Source organism: Balearica regulorum, chromosome 4 (assembly GCF_011004875.1).
Source record: "Balearica regulorum gibbericeps isolate bBalReg1 chromosome 4, bBalReg1.pri, whole genome shotgun sequence".
NCBI classification, from domain to species: domain Eukaryota; kingdom Metazoa; phylum Chordata; class Aves; order Gruiformes; family Gruidae; genus Balearica; species Balearica regulorum.
Genome location: NC_046187.1, coordinates 34,063,676 through 34,091,043, shown reverse-complemented (window position 1 = coordinate 34,091,043; position 27,368 = coordinate 34,063,676). Strand labels below are relative to the sequence as shown.

The 27,368-nt window shown below is 42.1% G+C and overlaps 1 protein-coding gene across 1 annotated transcript in view; it reads right to left on the bottom strand.

Moving 5' to 3' along the window:
• Positions 1-25,562, bottom strand: part of FHDC1 (FH2 domain containing 1) — a 37,772-nt gene extending 12,210 nt beyond the window's left edge. The window contains exons 1-8 of the mRNA XM_075751721.1: positions 25,417-25,562; positions 20,149-20,781; positions 13,100-13,161; positions 12,424-12,526; positions 3,801-3,886; positions 3,615-3,715; positions 867-937; positions 657-764 (exon numbers count right to left, since the gene is read on the bottom strand). Coding sequence (XP_075607836.1) covers positions 657-764; positions 867-937; positions 3,615-3,715; positions 3,801-3,886; positions 12,424-12,526; positions 13,100-13,161; positions 20,149-20,631 — 1,014 coding nt within the window. The 5' untranslated portion in view covers positions 20,632-20,781; positions 25,417-25,562. The remainder of the gene's footprint in view (positions 1-656; positions 765-866; positions 938-3,614; positions 3,716-3,800; positions 3,887-12,423; positions 12,527-13,099; positions 13,162-20,148; positions 20,782-25,416) is intronic.
• Positions 25,563-27,368: the final 1,806 nt, after the last annotated feature.

Below are 27,368 nucleotides of genomic sequence, written 5' to 3'. Positions count from 1 at the left end.
AACACAAGCCACATGTATTAATAGGGAATGTCACGGAAAGAACAATTTACTGATGCCCATTGTTCGAGCAGATATGATGTTTCCTGCACAAACATCAATTAATACCCTATTGTTAGCTGACTGGAAATCTGTTAAGCCAGTTTGTACACAGATAACCAAAGTCACATATAGAAGCATTTAAATTCTCTCCCTTCTAAAATCAAGAAGTTTGAAAGGAAGGAAAAATAACTTGGAAATAAGTCTGCAGCAGCTTTAAAAATACATGTCAGTCACTGAGGGAGGGGAAAAAAAAAAACCTCTACTAAAAACGCTGCTCAAAAGATTCAACAGGAAGACTGAAAGAATATTTATCAAAATAAGCCACTTCCGCAGTTAAAGAATTCAGGAGAATAAGAGAAAAGCTACAACAAGGAAGTCAGATGAAGGCAAGCTTTTATATGATATTAAAAAAGTTAAGTTTTCCATGGGTTTCTGGATAGGATGACCAGACATAGGTAAAACTGGTGAATTTTGTGGCAAGAGAAGAAAGGTGAAGATTAGGATCAAAGCTGTAAAAAAGCTGCTTTTTCTGAGGCACATGGCCCCTTCTATTGTCTATCCTCTATGGCTCTACATCTGTAGCAGTTGCTTATACCAGCAAAATAGTTTTTCTATACCAGTGCAACAAAATGCAGCAGACTCATCCCAGGTTTGTTTGCTTTTGTGTCCGCCAGCTTGAGCAGTGACGACAGTTTAAATCCAACAGCATTGCCAGCATAACCTCCCTAAAAAGAAATGAGCAAACAGCTGAGGCATGACATCAATGGACTGCAATACTAACAAGGAAGTTTGGTCAGTCAGCCATCTCCATTTTACGTGTCACTTACCGCATTCATAATATTCCCAGCCTGAAGGACCAAGTGCAATATAGAATGCAGCTCCTCACAAGTCATTAACTCTGTAAGGAACAAGAAAATTGCTGTCTAACAATTGTTTGTTTAGAAATATACAAGTCAGTTACCAACTCCTCCTCATCTCAAGCTTTTAAAGGTGCAAATTTTTATTTCAACAGGAAAGTGCAACAAACTGAAAAGGTTGGGGGCAGGGGGGAAGGTACTATATAATTCAAATTCACAAGCACAGTTGACAAACCTCAAGTACATGTTCAGACTTTAGCTTAGCAAGTGTGGTATTTCCAAGGCAACCCCCAACAGCTAACAAAACATTTGGGGCCTAATCCTGCAATGTGCAAAGTGTCTAATGCAAGTGGTTAAGTATCTTCACCACATACTAATTCCAGTGTGAGGCAAGTGTTCTGCACCCTGCAGGATCCATTTGCCATCTGCCAGGATTGAGCTTTTGAACAATTATTCTTTTTTGGGGGGACACTTAGCCATAAGGCCTGAAAAGTTAAACAGGCAATGTTTAAAATTTCCTCGCTTATCCCACTCCGATTATGAGTCATCATTTTATTTCTGTATGATCACCAACTCAGAGCAGCATTTATTTTACTTCAGTCACATCAAAGATGATTTAGCACAAAGTTATATTCAGTGTGATGTAAAGACTCAAATGGAATAAAACTCCCTTTTAAAGCTTTTCTATCGCAGAAGCCTGTTTTGTACATATTTCCATTTTTTGCAAAATGCAGAGTAGTGCTCTATCTGAATTTGTACACCTTTTCACCCAGCCACATATAAACACAAAACAATACATGTGCTTAAAAGTCACTGGAGGTGTTGCCTTAGAAATAAGATACAGACATTCAGAACTGTAAAGAGTTAATAAATCAGTATTACACAAGTGGCACGGCAAATCAAGTAACTCCAAATTTGCAAGTGCCCACACAGCAAGAAAAATAACATGAGCTTCTTTTCAGTGTAAAATATAGTACTTTACATTATGAATATCATAAAAGATGGAATCCTCTTGATTGCAGTGTAAATACTTTCAAAAACTATTTTGCTTCAAAGTTCACATTCTGCAATTTACCCTGCATTTAACTGCTCAACACAATACACTAATCTATCATTTGGAAGCAGACAGCTCTTGTATCTTCAGATTTCAGTATTAGCAGCCTAAAAACATAGAACTAATTAAATAACCTTTGATCTAACAAGCTATAGGTGAGGAAGCAAGTAGGAAGAAAGAGAAGAGAATATAAAAGAGAATACCAGATTACCTAAGGCCAAGAGGAGAAGGCAGCTTCTAAAGATTTTGCATAGTAAGAGCCTGCGCAGCGTCACTATGAGATACATCCATTTGCAGGCTAGATGAGAATCCATCAGGCTATTTAGACCATCCTAACCCTTAGTGATTATCAGCATTAGAATTTCAGTAAATATTCTCTCAGCTTAATTAAAAGGAAAGAAACATAGGAATAGAAAAGTAGACATAATTCCTAAACAACTTCGGGCCATCAACAAACCCTGAAGTGAAAAGACCAAATGGTGAAGAGCACATGACACAAGTGGACTGAAAACAGAGAAGCTCAGTCAATCTGATTTGCATGACTGGCCTGACGCAGGAGCTGGAGATCAAAGTGTCTCCTCTGGAGGGAACGAATTCATCAGTTCACAGATGTCCTCGGTGAAGGACATGAAGGACAATAGGGCGCGGCTGCTTTTATACATAACATATTCCCTCACATATGTCTTGCTCAAAACACAAAGAACAATGATTTGAAAGAGATCTCAATAAAAGGCCAAACTCAAACCTCAGCCTAAGCTAAAGCACGTTTTTCTGAGTCAAGAACAACTAGTGCAATCCCCACTGGTGGAAAAAACACACCAGGATTCTCCCTTTCTTTTCACTAGAAGTGACTATCCTAAGCACTGGTGTTTATAGTTGAATATTTTTACTACTGTGGCTTTTTATACCACTAGAAGCAGTCTAAACAATGCTCTAGTAGCCTGTCAAAAAATTGTCAGCATGAAATGGGAATTTCATATTGAGGAACAGGACAAATAGGCACTCAAGGCATTTGAAATGATCAGTATTAACGTTTAACTGAAACCAGGAAACGAACTATTTTCCTGCAGAGTAGAAGACACCAGATTACCTTATGAATAACCGGCTGCAGCGTTTCAAAACTTGTGAAATGTAGAGAACAAAAAGATATGTAGAGAAACAGAGAACAAAAACAGAAAACAAAGGAAGCAATAGTATTAAGTCTCTACAATAAAGATTGTTAGCCCATCAACACTGCCGCCTCAAAAAGCAATGGCATATAGAGAAATTTGGAAACTCTACAGTGATCTCTCTGGATATCTGAAAGAGTGAGCAGAGAGGTGTAGCATCCACATTCAATCAGAGAGACAGCAATGCATGAATGAGCAAACCGTACTCAAAAGACGATTTACCCTAATTTGGCCATGGACACCTTTGCTTCAGTCAGTTTCAGATACACTGCTTGTAGGCTTTGGTCACAAACTCATTGCTAGTGTGTCCAAAGCCTCCAGATTTTTGGAAACAAAGATTCACCAGGCACACCCTGATGGCATTTGTCACAGGGGAGTTAGCTTCCTTTTAATAGCTAAGGTACCTGAAATTCAAGTTCTAGTCTTCATAATGCAGACTAATTAACATGTTAACAAAAACAAGAGTATTATGCATGTCCCAACATGCTTAATTACCTTTTGTGGCCCGTCTTATAATTTTCATGTCATCCTGTAGAGAAGCACAGGAGGGTGAGAACTCCCTCTCTAACACCATGGCTTCAATCCTAAGAGCATAGCTGGAGCACACAAACAAACAGGTTTAAAACTGGCAGCCAAAAGAGAACATTAATCGTGAACAGAATAAACCTACTATCTCCTTACTTTGGCACCTGGATTAGTAAATACATGAAGGAATCAGCTTGAGACAGTTTTGATACATCTCCATCAAAGGCTTTTAATTTCTTTACCTAGAAAAGAGAAAAAAACACTAGCACAGAATTTTATTGAAGATCAAGATTAATTTGACTTTGGAAGGAAACACCTTGAAAAGCAGTAAATTTAACAGGAGGCATTAGAGAGTCCACTCAGTGACTGACTGAACCGGTTCACGGTCCAAGTTCCTATAATTTGCACATACCACAATCACAAAAAAATAAAACCAGTATCATCACTCTTCTCCCAAAAACCTAGCTATACAGTCCAGCGGAAAAAATATGTCGTCATCATTCTGATTGGCGATTCTGATTTCTGATCAATGATTGCTCTCATCACTATGTTTAGGACACTGCTGCTCCAGTTTCCCCAGGAGAATTGCCTCTTTTCTTTTTGACTGGTCTATTTGCTGTTCTCTAGCTGTTCGCCCAGGAAATAGCTGTCTAAATGATGATCTGAAAAATGATCCTTGACTCTTCAACAACTGTGATACACACTCGGGCAGAGCTTAAAGTTAACTGCGTTCAGCATTTCCAGCATAGGACTGCCTAGATCTCTTTGGCACAGTGCAGCTGAGGTTTAATTTATGGGGGTTTTTTCCAGATACTTGCTTCAACCATTTCCTCTAAAACTCTCCTAAGGGGTAAATGTCATGCTCTTGAGTTTGGTTTTTTTTTCCATTAATGTGAAATATTTTAAAGATTATTCTTGTATTTTAAGTTAGTTATTGTCAGTACTTTGAGAACACCATTTGCATGCAAAGGAAATATCACTGCATTAATTTTGTCGATCTTCCTTCCCAGCTCCACCAAAATCCATATATTTGCATGATCTGGAACCCACTGATCTGCCCACCTACTTACTATTTGTTTATATAGAAGAACTACAAAATACATGCACATATGTTTAAGTGTAACTGGAATTTCTTCCACATCTTCCAACACAGCAACTGTATCCAAAAGCAGAGCTCACTATCAATTACAGGATTTCTTCATTCAACCAACAAGTTCACATCCATTATCAGTTGTATGTTTCCACTGATTTACAGACCAGCCCATCATCCTTCCTTTTTCTAACTTTACACCTAAAGCCCATTCACAACTGCATTTACAGAGATGGTCTTCAGTTTTAGAAAGCATGTTAAGCCTTCTTGGAGAGAGGGACACTACATCAGGGCATCAAGTTATCAGGTTGCAGTGATTTAGCAAGATAGCCACAGGTTTTTAAAAGCATCAGGCTCCAAATTAATCACTTAAGACTTTTTTACTGTGAAAGCAGAAAAATAAAACTGATTTGTAGTGGAAGACAATATATGCTATGCTAAATCAAGGATGCAAGATAAATTCTGGACTAGCAGAAAAGGATTAACAGCTTTGTTGTGCTTTATTCACATTCTTTTTCCACATCATAAAAAACCAGAAATGTTGAAAGCACATTAAGAAAGAGAAAACAAAAATTATAAATTAAACCCAGGAAAAAACCCCTTCCTTTTCAAATAATAATAAAAAAACACCAAGAACCCCCCCCAAACAAACCACGCAACAAAACCTTATGTCTGAGAAAGAATTCTAATCAAAGAGCAATTTTTATTCAGGCTATCTAACTCTATTTCCTAACATACACATACACACACCCCCATTTAACTCAAGACACTCGGACAAAACCTCCTTCTAAAGATAAACAGCATACTAATTTTTTTTGAGGCCTAAGAAAACTCCTAATTTACAGAGTCATTCAAGAAGTCTGCCAACAAAAACCAGGAAAGACCAGACTTGACATTCCTGATATTTCTAAGGTGTTAAATAGGCAAGAAACAAAACCAAAATAAACACTTTTTCCTACATCCTGAAGCGAGGAGTGGGAGACATCTACTATCTCAGTTAGTCTTTGCAGGTGTTCTTTAACCTAGCTTCCAAAAAATAGTGGTCTGCAACCTGAACAACAAAAATTGCAAGTTCTCCAACCTCATTTTAGTAGTATGTTGCAAATATCAAAGTTTGCCTGAAAAGGATACAAGCATTCAGATTTGGGGTGGGGGGAGGAGAGAAAAAAAGAAAAGCAGCCCTCCAAAAAAACCCACTCCAAATCACCAAAAATCAAGATCATATAAAACACAGGCAATTATAAGAAGATGCAATTTTAAGATTTAAATGCAGAAGAAGTGAACAACAAGAGATCCTGAGATACTCACAGGAATATTAACTTATTTATGCTACCTGTACTATATGTAAATAGACTTTTGACAGTAAGTAGCAATCAATGTTATCTATGTGGAATCTTAATTTTACAGACACTGGATGAAATTCTCTTTCTTCTACCTTATTATATTGGGAAAAATGCCTGGAGTGGTACAAGGGAGTGCTAAATCCTAGAATTCATCTAGAGAAGGAACTTTCCTATACATGCACAACAGAAGACATTGGGAGGAGGCTGCCTTCTGATGGGTAGGACGGGGTGTGAATGTCACAATTCAAAAAGCTTTGGGCAGTAGTCAACCCAAAAGACAGTCTGTGTAATCATCCTTAAAACAAAGATGTGCTCACTGCCTGGTTAAACTTTTCCCAGCCCACATGAGCCACCTTAACCCCCACTGTCTTTGCCTTAGATGTCCAAGACTACCTTTACAACAAACAGCAAAGCAGCTCCCCTGACAAGCCCACAACCCAAGCAAGGTGGAGGATAATGACCCATTCCACAAACAGACAAAACAGAAACACAAAAGAATTTTAAGGTCCTTTTCATCCTGGAATTCAGCACAGCACAGCCTGGTACTCCATACGTGTCTAAGTTTTCAGCACAGGAGACTAAATCTTCTGTTAACTTGGCCTTAAAACAGTGAATAGTCAGGGGAATAGCTAAGGTAAAGTTAGGATAACAATTTATTTTGTGTTCCCTCTTTATTACTTCATAATTGAAAAAGACCAGTTATCTCACCATGAAGCAGAAAAGAAAAAAGTTATTTGACTTAATTGATACTACCTATAAACTAAAAGAACAGCTTCTGAATGTGAAAGCTAAAAACTACTGAAACACATTTTGGATGGCTACCCCTACATGTTCCAAGGGAGGCTACTCAAAAGCCCATGGGATTGGCCTCTTCTCTCTGCAGCCACGTTGTCCAAGTCTTCCCAAAGAGTGCTGAGATTCTCTGATGGCTCCTACAAGTGGGAGTCAAGTTCAAATACCAAATGCAGCCAGGAACTACAAAGAATCTATGGGGACTGACAGCAATGTTCACTATTAATCATGTTAACAGATACAGTAGATAGATTTATAATTAGTCTGAGAACACAAAAGAGCTAAAAAATGTGGTTTATTTTAAAATCACAATTAATAAGTCTATCAGTTCTGGCCCTGACCTCTCTTCAAACACAACAAAATCTTTTCCAGAACAGTATGCAGCCACGTACCAAGATATGGCAGTGTAATATATACATGCAAGAGAGCATAATTACATTGTATGCTCAGTTCTGTATTACTCAAATTGGGCACAGAGTTACTAATTTAATTTTTCATTATATTTGTATATATTTTCATTATATTTGTATATGCATTTGCACTGTCCATGCATGCCAATGCACACTAAATCAGATTTTAGATACATAAGGTTCTCACATATGTAATTCGCTTCATTTTAAAAACAGTTATGAAACAGAGAAAGCCTGATCTTTGATTTGATTTGTGAAAAATTGGAGTAGATATGCCTGCTGCAGGTATCTCATTATTCCTCAAAGACAGGAAAGCTACTGCATTCCTCCCACTCAAGTTTTCAGTCATTTTTGAGCTACCAGTAGCACTTATTTACAACTAGTGGGATTTTACTTTATGGCATAAAACAGGTAAGTTGCACTCCTGTGCAGGATCTTTGAAGAAGAGTATAAATCAGTACACCACTCATCCTCACATATACTTGTAACTATTTCCCCGTCTTCCACTCAAATAAGTCAAATATTCCACACGTTACAAATAAATAAAGCCAAGTGCAAGAGTCCAAAGGAGTAAACATTTTCTCTTTTTTTTTTTTTTTTTTTTTAAGTATTTCCATATCATTGCAAACATTCAGGGCACTAAAGAAAAACCAGAGTTAAAAAATACCAAAACTCCAAAAGGTATCACAGTGGAACCCAGCGACAAGGGCATGTGGGAAAGCAGCTAATGTATTAGGTGGGGAGGCACCATGGGGCACATGCCTGGGCAGTGGCAAACCTCTATCAGCAAATGATAAAAAGAAAAGGAGAAAAATCTGCAGCTATCATAAGGGGTGAAAAAGGAAGCAGGAGATGGAAGTTACAAAGGATGGTCAGCCATATACTGCACTGGCTGAGAAAAGGAGGGGGCACTTAACTACACAAACATGGTTTGAAAAGAGTAGAGATGACAGACAGAAACAATTCCAGTAAAGCAGGTGACAGATGACTAGGGTTTTAAAACAGAGTATATGAGCAAAAGACAGGCTTGAGACATTATAAAGGAAGTTAAGACATTGTGTTGATAACCTGGGCGTGCATACGTGTGGGTGAGCTGATTAGCAGTATGATATGCTCTATGTATTTAAAGTACAACTTCTGGCTATTCTAGCTCGTTAAACACTGGGCTCTCTCAACTTTTACCAGTTTGGGCTTGCTGAAGAGTGCAATGATATGCACATAAAAGCAGCTAAAAGCTTCTCCTCTGCTTTGGTCAGGATGCCAGTAAATGACAGCTGTCATCCATTTTTAACAGGATATCATTAAGAAACAGCTAGGAATCTTTTTAGAAGTGATATAGCAGAGAAGGCCGTTGCTTAAGTCAAGACAAAGGCTCCCTGGAAAAAAAAAACATGAGCTGCAAAAGGGATGAAGCAGAGGAGATTTGAAATAGGTATTTCCTCCTCCTGCAAAACTGCTAACCACAGTAAAATACAAGCAGCAGGACTTCTAACAAGGCTTACACAAAATCAGTGATCTTATCCTTACTTGTTAATGTATTGAGAATTTTTATACCTTTTCTTGGTCATTTTTTTAACCACTGTATGATGGCTAGGCTGGTGCCCCACACACAGCCCTGAACAAAACATTGAGTGGAACCTTGCAGCAAGCTCCAGGTTTGCCAGCTTGAAGAACTTGTCAAGTTTTTCAAATTAAACATTTGAAAATACCCAAACGTTTTCAGTTCGACAAAAGACATCACAACAGTGCCAATATTTCAATAATGGTCTTACTCAGTTTGACAAAAACATCCAGCAAAGAGCCAGTGTTTGCCATTTATACACAAAAATCCCAACAGCTTTCATAGCTGTTGGAATTTTGCATAGAAAACAGCTAGAAAATTACTAGTACTGACGCCTATTTCTGCACGTAAGCAGAGTTGCCACATTACAATACTGCAAAAAGAAAGAATAATTTTAAAGACAACAGATGTTAAATGTATTTGTTAGCCCCAGTACTTAGCCTCCATTGTCAAAAAGCTGTTCCATCTCAAAGACGGAATGTTCATCAGGTGCCTGAGATAATACAGACTGAAATGATGTAAAGTATGTCACATACATCAAACTGGTGACCGGGGGAACATTCAGGTAATGTGACTATATATCACAACGCTTCTAGATAAGATAAGATTTGAGTGTAAAGCCAGTGTTTATTCACACTAGATAAACCGTAAAGGTTGTTGGTAAAAAAGAAGAAACGTGATGGTCCAGTTGCCCTTTCTACAGCTATGACCAGGAATGGTGTTGCTCTCTCCCTCCTTTCACTTTTACAGACTAAGGATTTATGGTACTGTATAAAAGAAAAGGCAGAAGGCATCTCCAAACACAATTACTGGGGTGAAGCACATGCCTGGCAGGGGGTACTTGGCATTCCAGCCTGCAGAGAACTGTGCTACTGGGAAACGTGACTGTAAATACCTGAGCTGCTGAAAAGAAGAGTAGACAGAGGAACTGCAGAAGCCCATTCATGGTTACATCAAGACAGTACTGGTAACTGTATGACAACTAACCTTTAAGGATCTGACTGCTTAAGTCTCTGCTCAGAGTAATTCTGAAGGCCTACAATAACAAAGCAGGTCTTTAGGAGAACGAGAAGAATCTGAGGGTAACAATCCCAGGGAACCCTTGCTGAGGATGGGTGCCACATTCTGCAGGGACAGGCCAATGTGATGACACCTTGCCAAAGCTCTTTCATGTGATAGACTACCAGATCAAAAAGAAATTAGGGACCATTAAACAGACTAGGGAACAGCAGAACAAATAACACCACTTCATCTGATCTCTCTAGTGATTTTGGATTATTTGTATGTGGAGAGGGACTACACAGTTCTGATAGCTTCCCCTTAACTCTCATGGCTTTCCCTTAGCAAACGGTGAATCACTATTCCAGGAGACAGGTATTCAGACTAGGAGGCTGATAATAAATTAATAAAAAAAAAGAAGGGGACATACAAGGAGAACAATAAACATACATTTAAGGGGGGGGGGGGAAATGCTGAAAAACACAGACAACAAAAGCTCTGAGGGTCCTAAAGAGAACAAATTTTTCAACTGACTACACTAAAATTTTAGGAGCCACAGTAGTAAAGGAGTTATTGGACCTACTTATTCTTTGAACACTGGAAGCACGAAGACATGAAGGCACTGAAACATTTTTCCATACCAGCAGAAGCATCAATCCCTCACACTCGAGATCTTCTCCCTGTCCTGCCCCCTACTCCAGCTCTTGCAGGGAAAACTCCCAAGTTAAACAATTATGGGCAGAATAACAAAGGGAAAGGGGGTCTTTCCTTTTCCTGATGGTGAGCAATGAGATCTCTGAAGCATGGAACTAATTAAATACATACCTATACACGGGGAGCAAGAGTCTTTCCAGCCATCCCTTGGGAACAGCAACAAATCTAACGTGTAAAGCCCCCTAATTTCTAATACTCCTCTGTGCCATAAAATCTCTTATTTTCTCAAGTGCCTCCTTAAAAGCACTTCTTAAGTGCGCTGGCCCCACCATCTTGAGGGGCAGGCCTGTCGTCAAATCATCTACTAGGAAATAAATGTACCTTTTCACTCTTAACAGCATCTACCGGATATCAAAAGTGTCTAACTGAGTATTACAGACAAAATTCTGATAAAATCCAAACAACTTGCATTACAATTCTGGCTGAATTACAACATTTAGATCACATAGGAGTACGCTATCTCAAAGATTTTCTGCTTATTGTAAAATAACAACCAAGATCTAAACCAGAAAGAGAAAAAGAAGAAAAAACACTTTTCTTTCAGTCTAATTTGCTGAATGTTCACAAAGTTAACTAGGAGTCACTTTCTTTTAAGTTAGTACATCACTGTTCTCCTCTGACTCTTTCAGAAGGAGATAAATTCCGTTTAAATACAGGAATATGTACTGAAATTCAAACAAAGAGGGAAGGGGGAATAGTTTTGAGCTCCCAGAACTACTGTCACCTCTTTTTTTTCAGATTAATTACATTTCAACTTGTTGATATCAACTCTAAAAATATAATAGTCAAATATAGTATCATAACATGGTTCTTACAAGAATCCCTGCAAAAGCAGCCCAATTTAGGGTTATATATTTGACAGCAAAATAATACAACGTTTTGCTGTTGACTGGATCTGAGATTTGCTGCTGCACAGAGGAACAGAGTGCTCTGACAGTACCACCTTGAAGTGGTAAAGCATGAGAGTTGAGGTTGACCTGTATGTGGACCTTAACTAGCAATTTCCCAGGTTTCAGCCATCACTTTGATGTGAAGCACTCAAGCAATTCTAATGCTAATTTTGTCAAGTTTGCTGTATACATTTCTCTCAAGTACGTACAAATGGGTCAGTGCAAATACAGGAGCAGACAAGGAACCCTGCATCATTAAGCAGGGCTCCCAGGTCAGTCGATGAAGCTTCACCTCTTTAATCATGTGAATGGACTTGAAGGTTGGGACTGGGAGGGGAGAAAGCAGCATTTACATGCCTCCTTTGAAGCACTAAGCCGTGTTAGCAAATTCTATGGGTGCTGCACAGCAGAGCAGCCTTTCTGTCCTATTGAACCCAACGACCCGGGCCCAGGAGCAGGCAGATCCCAGATGCACCAAGCAGGCAGCAAACCAGAAGGGAAGAGACAGTAAGTAGCATAGAGCTACCAATATTCAACTCACAGGCGCTGCAATGGGAAAGCATGAGGCAGGTGCCAAAGAAGTGAAACTTAATTTGTTTGCATTAGGATATACTTTGATTCTGAGTTTTCTGACCCCTCCTAGAGCAGAGATACCTGCACACAGGAGGGTTCCAGGTCTTACCGAAATGTTTATTCAACAAAAGGGACATCATAAGGGACATCAGAGAAACCCATACCTTATCACTACTTTCATTAAGAAGCATCCTAAAGTAGGTGAAAGTACTTGATGTGAAGGGAATGACTACACTGCAACCTCAGTATCACATGGCAAAAGAAGGTTAAACTTCAGCACTCAGTGGTTTCCTATCCCCTGGCCTCAGGAAGGCTTTGGGATTCCTCTTTTACAGACCTTCATGTTGGAATCCCAGGCAGTAGAACTCTACAAAAAAAATAGCTTTTTTTGTAAAACCATTATTTACCTCCTCTGCTTCTGGTAATAATTTAAGAAATTCGTGCAGCAGTTCAGAACCATAGGGCTCACTTCTTCCATGATAAATATCTTCAATGATGGATTCAGCAGACCTTGAAAAAAACAATTGAGCATACACATTTCTAACACTTCCAGGGCGAACAAGTTACACAAATTGGAAAAAAAAAATGCCTGGGCTACTCAAAGGAATTATAATGAGGTTACATATCAGTGCCCACAGCAGCATTGTTCTAACACCATTTTCAGTGATGCCTTCACTGAAGGGCAACATTACCAATGAATAAAGATAGCATTGAAACAGCTTGCTCTTAAAACAAAATTCCTCACCTCACCCCTTTCTATTAATTCTTTATAAAGAAAGGAAGCCAGTGAAAAGCAGCTCTCATGCAGTATTACATGAGATATAAGGGCTTCCCCTAACTATGCCTGAAAACTCACTTCAACTGTTTAACAGTAGCAAACTCTAAATGTTTGGTGCTAAGTCGTAATGGCACTCAAAACTAAACGTATTAGAAAACAAATTATGAAATGCAGTTACTTATGACAAACCTGCACAGAAATGTAAAGTCCACAAGAAACAGAACACAATACACAAGATACTCGATGAGAAATACAAAGAATTTCACACAACTGTTGCTTGCATTAGCTGCATGATCAAATCTTACTTTTTGAATTGTTTGAGAAATATCCCAATGTTCATACTTCTTTTTGCATCCAAAATGGAAACCTGAGAGAGAAAGCAAGAGAGATTAATCTACCAGTACCTAAGACAATAGCATATAACGTAGATATTTTTAAAATTGCTACAGATAATTGTTTGCAGTTGCCACCAAATCACAGACAAAATGAATACAGAATCACTTCTTAAGAACAAAGATCATATATTACAGAACTAGTTTTTGCCAGGGAAATACACAGCACACCCACACCACATTTTATCAAATGAAGCAAAAAAAACCATAGCAACATTTATAGAAGAAAGGAAGATAAGTTCTATTTCATTACAAAGTAAAAACATTCTTCTTGCTTATTTCATAACACTACATCTGAAAAATGTTGCTTATCAAGTAATATGTGGTATTGCATTCGAAGCCCCCCCAGTTAGTGAGCACCACACTTCAAAACCCACATGTTTCAGAGGTTTTGTAACAAATGTGAGGATGGGCTTTCTAAGCAGAGGTCAGTATGCACTACTGATTTCATTCATGCAAACTAACAGCCACGCTGATCCATAGAAAGATAAGTAAGTTGATCTTGAATCAAAACCTAAGACAGATAATGCTCAAATCTGTTTGCTTTATCTAGAAGCAAACAGAAACCCATAATAAAATAATAGTCTCCCCCTGCTTTATATTTTAAAGTTCATTTGGTATATCACCTTACATGTACAATTCTGGAAATTAAACAGAGGGAAAAAACCTAACTTTTTTCTCTAATTATTTTCTAAAAAAATTGTTGAAAGTGTTAATTCTTTTTATACTAGTTTTTCTCCTGTAACAGCATACAAGTTCAAATATGAGATGTTTGCCCTGTTTTAGCAAATCGTGTCTTTAAGGTTAAAATTTTACCTCAGCTATTTTGGTGATAAAGAGCTACAGAAGTCATGAGATTTACAAGGACAAGAGAATTGTTTCATGTTAACAGTGCCATCCAACTGCTACAATAAAACAACTCAGTACACACAGATGTTAAAGACTGCTGTTGGACTCACATGATGTTTGAGGTTTTGACAACTGGAAAGGTGTCTTGACCTCTGTGACAGTGCACGAATTAGAAATACATATATAAATGCAATGTCATGAAATTGAATTAGCCTGCAGTCAGCTGGTGACAGTGAAAATACAGGTATGATTAACGTGCTATCCTCAACACAGACCCAGGAGAGAGCCTCCTCATCTGCTGAAAAGAGTGAATCAAATCAAAAAGTTCTCTGAAATTTTGGAATTTCCTCTCTTCTGAAACCAGCAAAGACTAGAAAACACAGGAAATATCAGCACATTCGTTTTAATTAGATGATTGCTAGCCTGAAGCCCTTCAGTTTTAGCATATGCAAAGATAAGAGGACAGATTGTGGTTTATTCTCCTGTTATCTTAGGAGTTGAGAGGCCCCCAACAGATCATTAAGGGAAAGCCCCTTAACATAGGACAGGTTCAACTATCTCTTCCCCTGCAGTATCTAATCTTTTTCAAATGTTTTACGGCAGGGACCTCTCAATGACCTCTCAAACTGCAGCTCCAGTCTCCAATTGCTCTGCTCACTCCTAATTCTCTCATTTCTCTGTACTAGTTTAAGCCAATAAGCTTTGCCATCATGATTTGGCTTTTCGTTTGTTGGGTTTTTTAAAAACATATTCACAGTTAACCTTCTGTATATAATATTTTCAGTCACAGAAGGTAACTGTTACAATCAGACTAACCATCATCTGGGTAAACCTTTGGTTTCCATGGCACAACTCAGATTTACGATACAACCTGAAACAAAACTAGAGAATTTTTTTAACATCTTCCCTTGAAGAAAAACAACAGATGGCAACATATACAGCTGCATTTGTCTTATCAGCACAACATAAAAATGTCATAGCTTTTCATAAGTACAAGGATCTTTTACACACTTCTTGCTTGCCATATGACTGGACTCTATTTTTTTCTCTGATTTCTTTTTCAAGCACACAATCAAAACACATGGATCAATTTTTAGTCACTCTTTGCTTGGTGTCCACTTCAAGATTATCAGAAGTGTCTGAAAAAGCTCTCGTTACTTATTTGCCTTCCAGGAGTTTCCAGTTGGGAGCATGAGGAGGAGAAAAGGCGAACCTGACAGATATTCCATAAATACAGGTTCCCACTCCTTGCACACAAATACAGTATCTTCCATCTCACATTCAGTTGCACATTAGATTCATAATCTTAGCCTTAACATCTGTTCATAATGTCTACTTTTTTTCCCAAACCAGCTTTCATTTAATTTTGTCCTTGCAGAAAGCTGTCTGCATATGACTTCCTACCAAGCTGTTGCTTTTTACCCTTTAAACATTCCCCCACTTTTTATAAATTCTGCTCAGTCTGCTCCTATCTTCTATTCATACACACCTTCAGCACTGGTGCCAGCAGACCATCTTCCAAATTTCTGTCTGCCACCTAAAGAGATTTTGAAGTGCTGTCCACCAGTAATACCCTCAGAGTTCTTAACTCAAAAAGTTACACTGGACTGTAATTAAGAATTGAGAACAGACTTTCCTAGTCTCACTGGGATTCTCTATACCAAAGAAAACTCTCATATGGCATCTTATGATTTAATTTAGATAAATTCAGGAGAGCTTTCTCCATCTTCTTCAACTATCCTGCCAGAGAAAACTATGAAATTTTTGTTTATCCTACTCTGGAAGTACTACAATTCTCTCAGATACTTTGCACCACCTCAACACCTGCACTTTGCCAGCCAATGCAAGTGTCACTGCCTCACACACTTGCCACCTCTCCTTCTTAAACAGTGCAATCTTTGAAGCAAGGACAGCTGGTTCACTCATGAGTCTGCTTCTCATCACCATGGTATTCAACTCAGTGTATTTCTGAAATCTGCAGCAGACACAGATCATGTGGGGTAATAACAGCATCAGTTTGACAATGTTAATCCACCACTGAAATATTCACTGGTTTAGATGTATTAAAGGAAGGGGAACGTTAGCTTGAGTACCATGGCTAAGTTCTGATGATGGTAAGAGGAAATCTACTCCTGAACTCTGATACAAATTTGCAATCAACACAAAAGATTCACAGGAGCATTCCGGGAGACACAAAATGCCCCACATCAATACTGACTTTGTAGTGACTGCAGAAATGCAATAGGAGTTTCTTGCCATGAGATTGTCAATGAGGAACAGGAACATGACAAAGTGGATTTATGACAGATTAGTGAAAGCAAAACATTACATGTATTCTTTGGATAAGAACAATGGGGCTTCACATGGTGGGATACAGGTTACAAATTACAGCAAGCATGGAACAGCCTGGTGGCACAGGCTCGGTGCTGGAGGTTAGGAAGGATATAAACAACTTCAACTTCCTGCTTCAGCTTCCACTTTACAACACACTAACCATCACTGTTGAGTTTAATATTTTGGCCTCTATTCTCCAAGCCACATGCACTGCCTGGAGTGGTTGAGGAAAGGTGCACTTCCACAGTGCTCCAGAGTGAACCTAGCAGCTTACTACAGGGCTGTCCTGCTCCATGTCATCCTCCCTTGTCACGTTCCTAGCCTGCTCTTTCCCTTAGGCAGGCACTGCTACTCATCTCATTGGCTTTTTTGCTGTGTTGGTCCTCTGCTGGATTAACAGGTTGAATCAACTCTCAAGGCGGAATGAGCATCAGAGCCAGCACAAGGAAGACAGAGAGGGCATGGCTAGGAAAGGCATCCTGTTCGTCCCTTCCATCTTCTTTCTCTCTCCTCCCCCTCTCATTAGCCCCTCACACAGGCTCTGGAATTCACCGCACCCTTTTGCAAGCCATCAAAACTCACTAAAATAGCAGAAAACTACTCCAGTAGATAACAAACGAAAAGCCCCAACAGCATTCTGCTGACCTACTTGTGTTTACAGAGGGTCCAATGTCTGCCAGAGCCAGTGCACAGATGGGAGAGATGAGGGACAGGAGCAGAGGGGCAGTTCGAAGGAGAAAGCAAGAGCAGCTCCCTTGGCTGGCAACAAACTGTTCTGCCCGCTCTGCTGCCACACTAGCTATAGCCTAGGTGAGTGTATGTTGTGCCATACTGTGACACCACTAAAGGATGGGGAAAGTAAATTGGTGTGTAAACTTGAGTCTACACCCCCTATTTTTCAGAGGCTCAAATTACTGAAACCATAGGGCAAATTAAGCCTTTAGTCAATGAAACATGTTAATTAATCTCCTAAGGGTTTGGTGAGGGATTGTTTACAAAAAGAAAAACATTTGCTATAGGAGTTTGACTCAAATCTCAAAAGGGACTTCTGTTACAATGATGATGTTTAGTGCTAAGTCTCCCAAACTGAGCTGGGCATCTAAATTCCCTGTATAAATCACTGGCAAGTAAGGAATTAAAAGGACATGCAGTATTTTACGCTCCTACATGAAGAGAGCGCTTCTTCCAAAACTGCTCATGACTTCATAATCAACAGCAATCTCTGGGGAAGGTATGAAACCCCTACCTCCACCAGAGTCTCTGGGGGAGTGCCCTCAACACCGGCTGAAGAGTCGCTTTTAACCGCTCTGACTGAAGCTGTGCCACTGTACCGAGAGGAATCCCACTGAGCCAAATGAGCAGACTCTCCGGCTGTGTACTTTTGGACAGCACTTTGGACATGTTCTGGGTTATTATTTTCAGATTTGGATCCAAGTGATACTTGAATTTATGCACTTGAAGTTATCTTGAAAATTTGTTGTTGACGTACTACGCCAACTAGACTAATTCCACTATTTAAACTCCAAAGAACATTTTTCACTGACAGACCATAAAGTACTTTCTAAAATCAATTGTGTGTTACAGAAAAGGAATAGAGGTACTGAAACTCAAAATGTCTTGTCCTCCTTCCCCTGCCAGGCCAGTGGTGCAGCCAGGAAGAGAACTAGAGCTTCCTCAGCCCACACTAACACGCTCTCCACAAAGTCAAACAGATGCTGTGTACCTCAGCCTGCCTCCGCTTCTTTCAACCTCTGTAGATTGACTACAGTGAACTGAGGATAACCATCATACATTAAAGTGAGTGAGCAAGCAGCAGCTGACAGTATCAATGACAAAAATCACAAACATTGCCTATGCCTCAATTCTCCATACTCCTGCTGAATGATGCCTGCAGTAATGTTAAGCATGTGAGCTGTTGCGTATCTGTGCTTCCGCGCTTCCAATAACACATAGCTCTTCAGGATTATCTCCTTCCCTCCTTGCTAAGCAGTTAGTACTGCAAAGTCCATTAACACACAAGAAATTGCTCATCGCTGTGTGACACACTGCTGCGGCATGCTTGACAAAGCTTAGCAACAGAGTTGAACATTTTGTCACTTAAGTAGCATAATTCAGAGGCAAATCCTGTTGCCTCACTGCCTGCCATGTGCAGAGGCACCGTGGGAGCCCTGAACCAGAGTGGGCAGGTATCAAGCAGTAGAGTTGCATTGGACCACTATGTCAGCGTCAGATAGATGCACAAAAACGTTAATTTGTAGCAAAGCGCGCTTTTGTTTCCAAGCACTGTATCTTGGAGAAACCCTTGCTTTGCAGGCCTGTAATTTTAATCTCTAACACTGCTTTTAACCTCCCCAGGATGCCCCAAGTTTCAAGCTGTGCATGAAAACACATGAGTTCTGGAGCACGCTGGTGTCTTCTCTGCCCCAGCTAGTGTACGCTAGGGGCCACTTTCAGTTTATGAAACTTATAATTTTTACTATAACTAGATCTTCACCACACAGCAGTCCTGAAAGGGGGACGCTTCTAAGGAAACACACAGGGCTGGAGTTGTGTACATCTGTATGCAGTACAGGAAGTCCACTCACTGCAATCCTGATTCAAAGATGAACATAGCCTGAAAACAGCGCAGAGGTTAATGACTACCTCTGACAATGGCCCCAATTACTCCTTCCCGATGTCAGGGTTTCAGAGTCTGCAATACACATGCCTGTTTTAAACCCCTTATTTTAATCTATGTGCAACATGCACACTATCAGTACATTGGTTTCTCACCTTGTCCACGTTGATCTTATTTTGACATCTCCTGAATCCTTCAAGTCTCTATTTTCTCACTGAAAACTAATACATTGTTACATGTCTTAACCCCATGCCCTCTGTATTTTGTTTACAAGTTTACATGTATGTAGACACACACCCGTGATTAAATCTGCATTTCAACCCTCCAATTACTTCACAGAGAGATCACTTGAGACAATTCAATTCAGGCTTCACAAAGAGGCTGTCTATAAATCAGGATTTAAGAACTAGAAAAGCTACTTATCAGTTCACTGGAGAGTGTTTGAACCTGATAGTGCTTGGTACTTCTCACTACCAAAACAGAAATCAGTAACATTTTTCAGACCTTCTTGGAAGGTTATTTCAGTGTCCAGAAAAAGCAGGCCAGATGAAATAAAGTTTTCATTAGCAGGAAAGCAACATTTATGAAAGTTGAAACTTTAAAGTTATCTCAATTAAATAACAAATTCCCTTAATTACTATATTATGTTTTATTTCCTTGCTGCCATACTGGTCCTTCCCTTCCTGATATCTCTAGGACGGCAAGGGCACATAGAGCATTAACCCTTGTAATAGGATTCTCTTCCCTCCTGCCTGGTACATGTTTGCACATAGAACATTTTGTGTTTGCACAACAGACATAGTAGAAGAGCTGAGGAGAAAAGTTAGAGTACACCTATGTTTCACACTGAAAACTCAAGGGCTATCCAACATGAATAAATACAGATGCCTTAGCTCCTTCCGCTTACTTACATTTATTTTAACAGGTGATCAAATCACAGCACTTACCAAGTTAAAATAATAAAACACTGTTAGCTCTTTGAAAAACAAATGTCTACCAATAAGGACAAAGAGTTTATCCCCCCTGTCCTTCACCTCTCCTTCAAATCAAGACAAATTTGCCATAAGGATGAAACAGGACAGAGAAAGAGACAGAGGTGAGTCAGAATTCACATCACTTCCTATAGCATTATGTAAAAGAGAGGTTTTATTTCAATTCTTACCTCCTCTTTAGTCTCTTTAAATGAAGACTTTAAAGATCGACTTCGGAGGTCCTGGGGCTTGGTTTCTTCCTGCTGCCCAAAAAGTTCCTCAATTGTCTTTGTATCAATCTGATACTGCGGTCTTGCAGCAATTGTCCAGATATTGTTTTTACCGCGGACTTGTTCTTCGGGGATAGTTTTCCAGAAAAAGCTCCGCATTCGTTTTTTTTTGCCATGGTTGTCATGTCCATTTATCAGTTGTGGAGGCAGAGGTATGTTTGGCCCAGGCAGTGGAGGAGGGGGTGGTGGCGGGGGCGGCATCCCCGGGGGGAGCGGAGGGGCTGGGGGTGCCCCTGTGAGGGGACATGGCGGAGGGGGCAGCGGTGCTGCAGGCTGAGAAAGTTGAGATGCTGTCGTCGTATCCTCATTCATTAATCCCGTTGTAACTGGAATAGCCCCATTTTCTTTATCATTGACCAAGGAGAGACAATTCATAACATGCATTTTACGGCCTCTCCAGAGAGGAGAGCGTTACTTCCTCGGATCGGTTTGAAACATTGAATAGTGAGTGCAGCAGCAACTGGTATCACGCGCTCTCAAACTCTAGTCTGCCAGCAGGAGCAACGCAAGAGGGGACTGTACCATCTTCGCAACCTACAGCAAAGGACAACAGGGAGACTCTGATCAGAGAGACTGGATATTGTCCCTCCAACTGAAAAGACGCTAAAATTAAGGTATTAACAGCTACCATGTTTTTTAATCCAGAAAGGAAGTTTAGTGAATCAAAAGTCTTTCCCAAGGCAATTGTATAAAATTTATCCTCACCAAGACTTCAATTAGCTCTGAGTATCTAGATTTCAAGAACATACATAAAAATAAGAATACCTCTTAAATTGCCCGCAATAGATACTGAGCCTACCTATTAATCTCAGCTTAGTGCAGTTTTGTAAGAAAATATATTTATCTCAGATTATTAAAACAAACAAATATTATTCCATTCCTAATTTTAGATGCTTTTTTTTTAAAGATGATTACACACAGTTAGAAAATGTAAGTACTAACTATGGTACTGGATTAACTGGATCAAACAGACCCTGTTTGAATCCTTTTAATTCATGGCTTAACATCCAAGCTGCATTCAAATAACGAACAATATGTCAATGATTTAACAATCTAGCCTAATGTACTGCTTTTTTTGCCTTCATATTTTTCACACAATTGTCAATAAGGGAAAAACAGCATGCAGTCCCTAAACTCTCTGTGTTCACTGAGCATAAACTTAAGAGTATTTGCATTTTACTATTACTGGTCTGGTTATGCTACCTCCCAAAAGGCCCTAAAAGACGACAGACCACAGTTTGATTAAGCTGCCCCTCATAATTTAGTTCAGTATCTAGGTTAACATAGCCAGTCCAATAAGCAGAGGGAGACAGAAATGACAGAGGAACTGATAGGAACAGTAATCTACACATCCTAAGTGCTGTACACATGCAAAGCTTTAAATATTTAGGAAAGCTTTTACATCTAGATTACCTCATGAAGCAGCTTAACAGGAATCACAATAGCTTTTAAGCAATTTTTTCTTATGCTGTCACCTACTAAATGAAGATGTCGTTATCGAGAGTAAACCTTCAAGTAAGAGTATGACTTCCACAAAAGCACAATTTTGACAATCCAAATCCATTAAAACAGATTTGCCTCATAGGTCTCAGAGAAAACCAATTAAGGTGTTTCAATCACAGACCAATGAAAAATCCCATGGTTATATGGAAATCTGTAAGTTATCTCAAAAAAAAAATTTGGGGGGGGGGGGGGATAAAATCAAAGATACCACACAATGCAAATTTAGATAGAAAAAAGACAGCCCCTAAGCAAAAAATCAGTTGTAGAAAAGCTCAACAGAAAAAGCTGAAGTAATGCACTGGCACAAGAACAGCATCAAATCAGAAATTTGGCACCGATTTAGTCGTATGCCTCTTCAGCAGCGTTCACATAGAGCTAATAGCAACCCAGATCAATTTGACATTGTATAATAGTGATGAAAAACCTTCGCTATTTTTGCCAGAGATCCGTCATTAGAGTGTACGCGAACAAACAGACCCAAGTCACAGAAACAAGCCTTAGGGCAAATTCTCTCTTGGTCTGCAAGGACTCAGCCACTCACAGTTTCACTGAAGCCAAAGGAAACCGACGCAAAATGATCCACTGTACCTTTTCTTCTCAAAAGCTTGCATAAGTAGCAACGAAATCCTCTTTCCTGCTTCAGATTTTCTAACCTTATACCTTACGATCAAGGTATTTGCAAGAATAGAAAACATATATGAAAATCTGTAAGAGGTTTAAGTCATAGGAATGATGGAAAATATTTTAATGCCAGGGTAAAAAGGGGAAGAGCTACAGAGAAAGTAGATCAGGATGGGGGAGTTCAAATTTAAATCAGCATTAATATCCAGTTGCTATTACAGAGCTCTGTATGTTCATGCCTCTCCTCCCAAGTTCATGATCACAGAAGCAGAGAGGCATAAAAAAGCAGGTGCAAGGTGGTGGAAAGAGATTAACCACTCAAAGCAATTAAGTGTTGCATTAATTTAAAGAAATACTCAACTAGGAAAAAATCTTCTCTTCCCTACCGCTTATTTAAAAATGAAAAATGTATTAGCTAGTCTTCCACCATCACAAAGCAGTATTCAACAGTTATTATTTTCTAACATGGGTTCCCACAGATTTTAAATAAAATGTAAAAAAAAAAAGAGAGACAGACAGACCGACCATGCCCTTGGGCAACGTGCAAGAACCTCATTTGGAAACTTCCAATAAATCTAGATGCTTCAAGAAAAATGGGATCAAATCCTAATGAAACAAAGTTGTAGGCAATGAATCATCAGAGTCCCAGCGCTAACACACAAGAGTGGAAAACGACTGATCTCAGGCCTGAGTGCTTCTGAGTTAGAGAAGGGACACTCCTAGTGAAAGGAGTGGAGAATGCAAGGGGAAGAAAACATCCCAACCTAGATGTAAAGATAGATAGATAGACAGAACAGGAAAAACTGTTTTCAAGCCAACGAGCCCTGTACTGCTTTAGACGAGGCAACCATCACCCAGAACCAGGAAAGGGGAGGAATCAGCATTTGGAGGGAAGGCATGAAAGGAAAGGCACAGCATAAAGGCTGGCATTCAGCTTTGTCTTCTGACAGATAAGCACAATGATGCAGGCGACAGAGGTCACCTGCTTGTAAGAGGACGGCGGCCTCAAGTTACCAGATACCAGAAGACTGGTCAAAATTCCCTTCTGCTGCTGCCTCTCAGAGGAGCAGCTCGAAGACGTTCCCAGCAGCCCTGCCATTACCGTGGGTGGGAGAGGAGAGAAGCTGGCAGCCGGGACAGGCTCTGGGCCGCTTGCTGGTACCAGCAGGTGCCTCCAAGCAGGAAGTACAGCAAGAGGAGGTGGGGAACAACGCAGCCGTTCTGACTGCGAACTACTGCAGATTACCGAGACACGCCAGGACTGGGATGCGTAATAAAACCCAAGCAAAATTTTAACTCCTAAGGAGCCTCTATGCACTTTTCAAAGGATTAAAGAGAAGAAAAAGAAAGGGACCCAAGAACAAACATTTAAGATGTTTCAATTATGCTTAATTATCGCATGTTTGTTATCTAAAACAGCCCAAGAAGTGCAAGAGCTCTAAAGTATCGTCTTTACTGCACGTTTCAATTGTGTCCATATTTGGCATAAATGAAATATTTTATTTCTTTGTCTCATTCATTGTTTTAGCCAGCCTAATCTAACTTGGAAATGTATGTCAAAGTTAGAGGGTGGGGACAACTTTCTCCCCAGGTAAGACGACAAACACTCTAAAGTAATTTGTTTCTTGCAAAAAAGGCAGTTGCCACTGAGACGGACATACATTATATTTGCATACACAAATTAACAGGTGAAACGCACAATGCGCTGAAGGGCATCTCATAATTCATGCTGCAAGATATTACTCCCTTTAACTCACGCCTTATGTTCTTGCTGCCCACGTTCTGTGTCAGGCGTCCTCCAAATTCTCATGAGAACAACGCCGATTCTGACAGCAAAGCCCAACCACAGCATTTGGATGTCTGGGTCTCAACAACAGCTATACAAAAAGGTAAATGGAGCAACCAGTCGCTAACTGCAGATAAAGAAACTGCAAACGCTGCCTCACATAACTAGCCGCTGATCTTGCCAAAACGTCTGGGTTACAAAGAAGACGCAGCTCACGCTATGACAGCAACTTAGCGCTTAACCACTTAACGCATCCAACAAAACCCCTCATTCGGCACAACCCCCCTGCCAGCCAGCCAGGCTGGGAAGGGAACCCCACGCGGGATCACCACGCAAGCGAGACGGGCAGTGGGCCCCCGCGCCAGACAGGGACCTCACGGGTTTTGTCAGGGGGCTCGATTCCAACTATTTTTCGCTCGGGCTCTCAGCCGCTGCGCTCACCTCGCCGTGGGGACGGGGATGCCAGGGGAACAGCCCTCAGCCTTACCGTCTTATTTTCCGTCCGGAGGGGGTGTTTGGCTAGGGCGCACACGAAAGACGGGCAACGTGCCTACGGGCTGCCGGGACCACCCGAGGGGCCTGGGGAGAGCTCCTTGTTTCGTGACTCCCTTCGCCCGACGCTGCAGGCCACGGGGGAGAGCCGAGCACTTTTCGGGGGGAAGCTGTGCGGGGGTGATGCCGCCCTGGCGTCTCGGCTGGACCCGGGGTACAACCGCGACCTTCTCACCTCAGGCTCCCGCCGGTGGCGCCTGGCGCCCGCCGCTCCCTCGCGCCACGCCCCAGCGGCCGGGCCCCGCCCCGCCCGCAGGGGGCGCCCTCCCTCCCTCCCTCCCACCGCCCCCCTCCCCTCCCCTCCGGCGGGAGCTGCCCGACCCGCTCCCGTGCAGGAGGTGGGCGGGGGGGCCACGCTCGGCGGTAAGAGCCGGGGGTCCCCGCGGCAGCCCCGCTCCGCTGCACACGCCCGCCGTGCGAGGGGAGCGGCGGCGACTCCAGCCCGTTGACAGGGGGCTGGCCGGAGAGGTGAAGGAAGCGGCGGGGGGACACCGGGCCCTAGGGTCCTGCGGGGAGGGGTGCCCGTTTCCCCAGCAGGGCTCTCCCCTCCGCCGCGTCACTAAAACGGAGAAGGACCCACGCAGGCAGCCGCGCCCCCCAGCAGCGCGGAGCCCCCACCGCCCTCACCCAGCCGAGGAGGGAGGCGGGGGAGGTAAGACCCGCGCGGAGCCCCCCCACCCCCCACCCCTCCCGCCACCGCCGCTCACCTCCGCGCCCGCGGGAGCACGCGGCGCGGCGCGCAGCAGGGCCCGGTGCCGCCGCCGCCTCCTCCCATCGCGCCGCAGCCGCGCCGCCGGAGCGGGCGGGGGCGGGGGCCGCGCGCAGGCGCGGCGCGGGCGGGGCCGCGCGCAGGTGACAGCGGCGGCTCCCGGGGAGCGGGCGCGGCCTCCGCCCGCCCTCACGCGGGGCGCCTCGCCTTCCCCCCGGCCCGGCCGGCGCTACCGCAACGCGCCCCCGCGGGAGGAGAAGGACCCGCTGCCCAGCGCCGGGTGCTGCCGCGGCGGCCTGCGGAGGTGTCCGCGGTAGGACCGGGGCCTTAGTTGAAGCAAGCTCCTGCTAAGCTGTCTGATGAGTACATAAAATGTATACATTTTATCTCATTTACCGCATGCTGACACTGAAATCACAGCAACTATGGCTATAGAAACGGGACAGCGGTGCTATGAGCCACGCTCCCGGTTAGAAGGAACGGGCTCCCGGCCATGGCTGAAGCCCTTTGCCCTCAAGTGCTTACAGGCAAGCGTCCCCTTTTCCATCACCTTTTCCATGCCCCTCCCGTGCCACCGCCTCAGCCAGGCACTACCGGCCAGCTCAGCTGAGCAGGTGGGAGCAGGCATGCAAGACGGGCATGCAAAGTCACCTTCAGAGCCCCTCGTGTGACGTCAATGTCCAGCGGAGACAGCGGGACAGAACTTCAGACACATTTCTGATGCGATGACAGCCCTGGCTTATGTCACACTAGGCAGGTCACATGACTTGTGGGTATCTGAAAGCCAAAGTACTATCCACAGATTATACAGCAAACAAACTATTTTGCCAAGAGGTTCAATCACATTTCAAAAATAAAACTGCTTTTGCAAAAAGAGTAAAGGTGAAGAACTTCACTCAAGTAAATGAATAGCCACAGCTGTAAGGAACAAACACAGCCCCCACCCCCGACACTACTTACAGGACGTCAATTCTGAGGCAGAATCAGAAATGCTTCCTTGCCTGAGAAAGGAGGGAGGGAGGAAAAAAAACCAACCACCACCACCTCACCTCCAGCCTTGCACAATCAGGTACCAGAGCTTCTGAGTTGAGCACGAGAGAGAAAATAACACCTTGGCACGGCCAGGGGTGGGAAGGCAGGAGCAGGAGGACAAAAGCGTGTCTCATCTTGGTGTGCAGTGCCTGCCCTGCGCTGCTGCCTCTGCCCGGGGCAGGGACCGGAGGAAGAGCAGGAGGCCGGGTGGCCTCCCCCAGCCCCATAGTCCAGGCCCGCGGTCGCTGAGGTTACACCATCCCGGCTTACAGTTCCGTGGCCAGAGATCTGACCTACTGGTCTGGCAAGACAGCCTGTTGGAGTCACTCGATTTAAAAAAATACTAGAACAAAAGGAAGAATTAAAGAATGTGATGTCAGACCCTGGTCATTTAAGCTCAAAAATCAAAGAGTGAAAACAGTTCAGCTGCAGTAAACGGCAATTCGTATCATGCCATGCATCTCCACTTGGCAGGGTTAGCAGCAGCTGGAGAGGACACGCTCAGCTTTGAGCCAGCACGGACATTCCTCGAGAGTGTCGGGTCACCCATGAGGTCGTTGGCGAGGAAGCGCATTGCCACTTGGACTGTAGCTGCTTGTGTTGGAACCAAAGAGACTTGTTTTCATTGCTGCCAGTCATGAGCACAAATGTTCACTGGAAAAGACGGAAAGAGCAAGCTAAACAGGAGACTTGCATAATGGCATTGTATTAAAAATACCCCAAAAACCGAACAGGGCAGCAGAGGACCCGGGAGCCAGTCTGGATGTGAAGTTAAACTTAACTTGTCCTCACCTTGTGAGTTTTTTTTTCCAGAACTTTTCCAAAGCACAATGTTAGCAAATTAAAGTTTTTAGCTGATTCCCCCCCCCCCCCCCCAAAAATGTGAACACTCAGCAGGCAAAGATTTTGCCCACATGG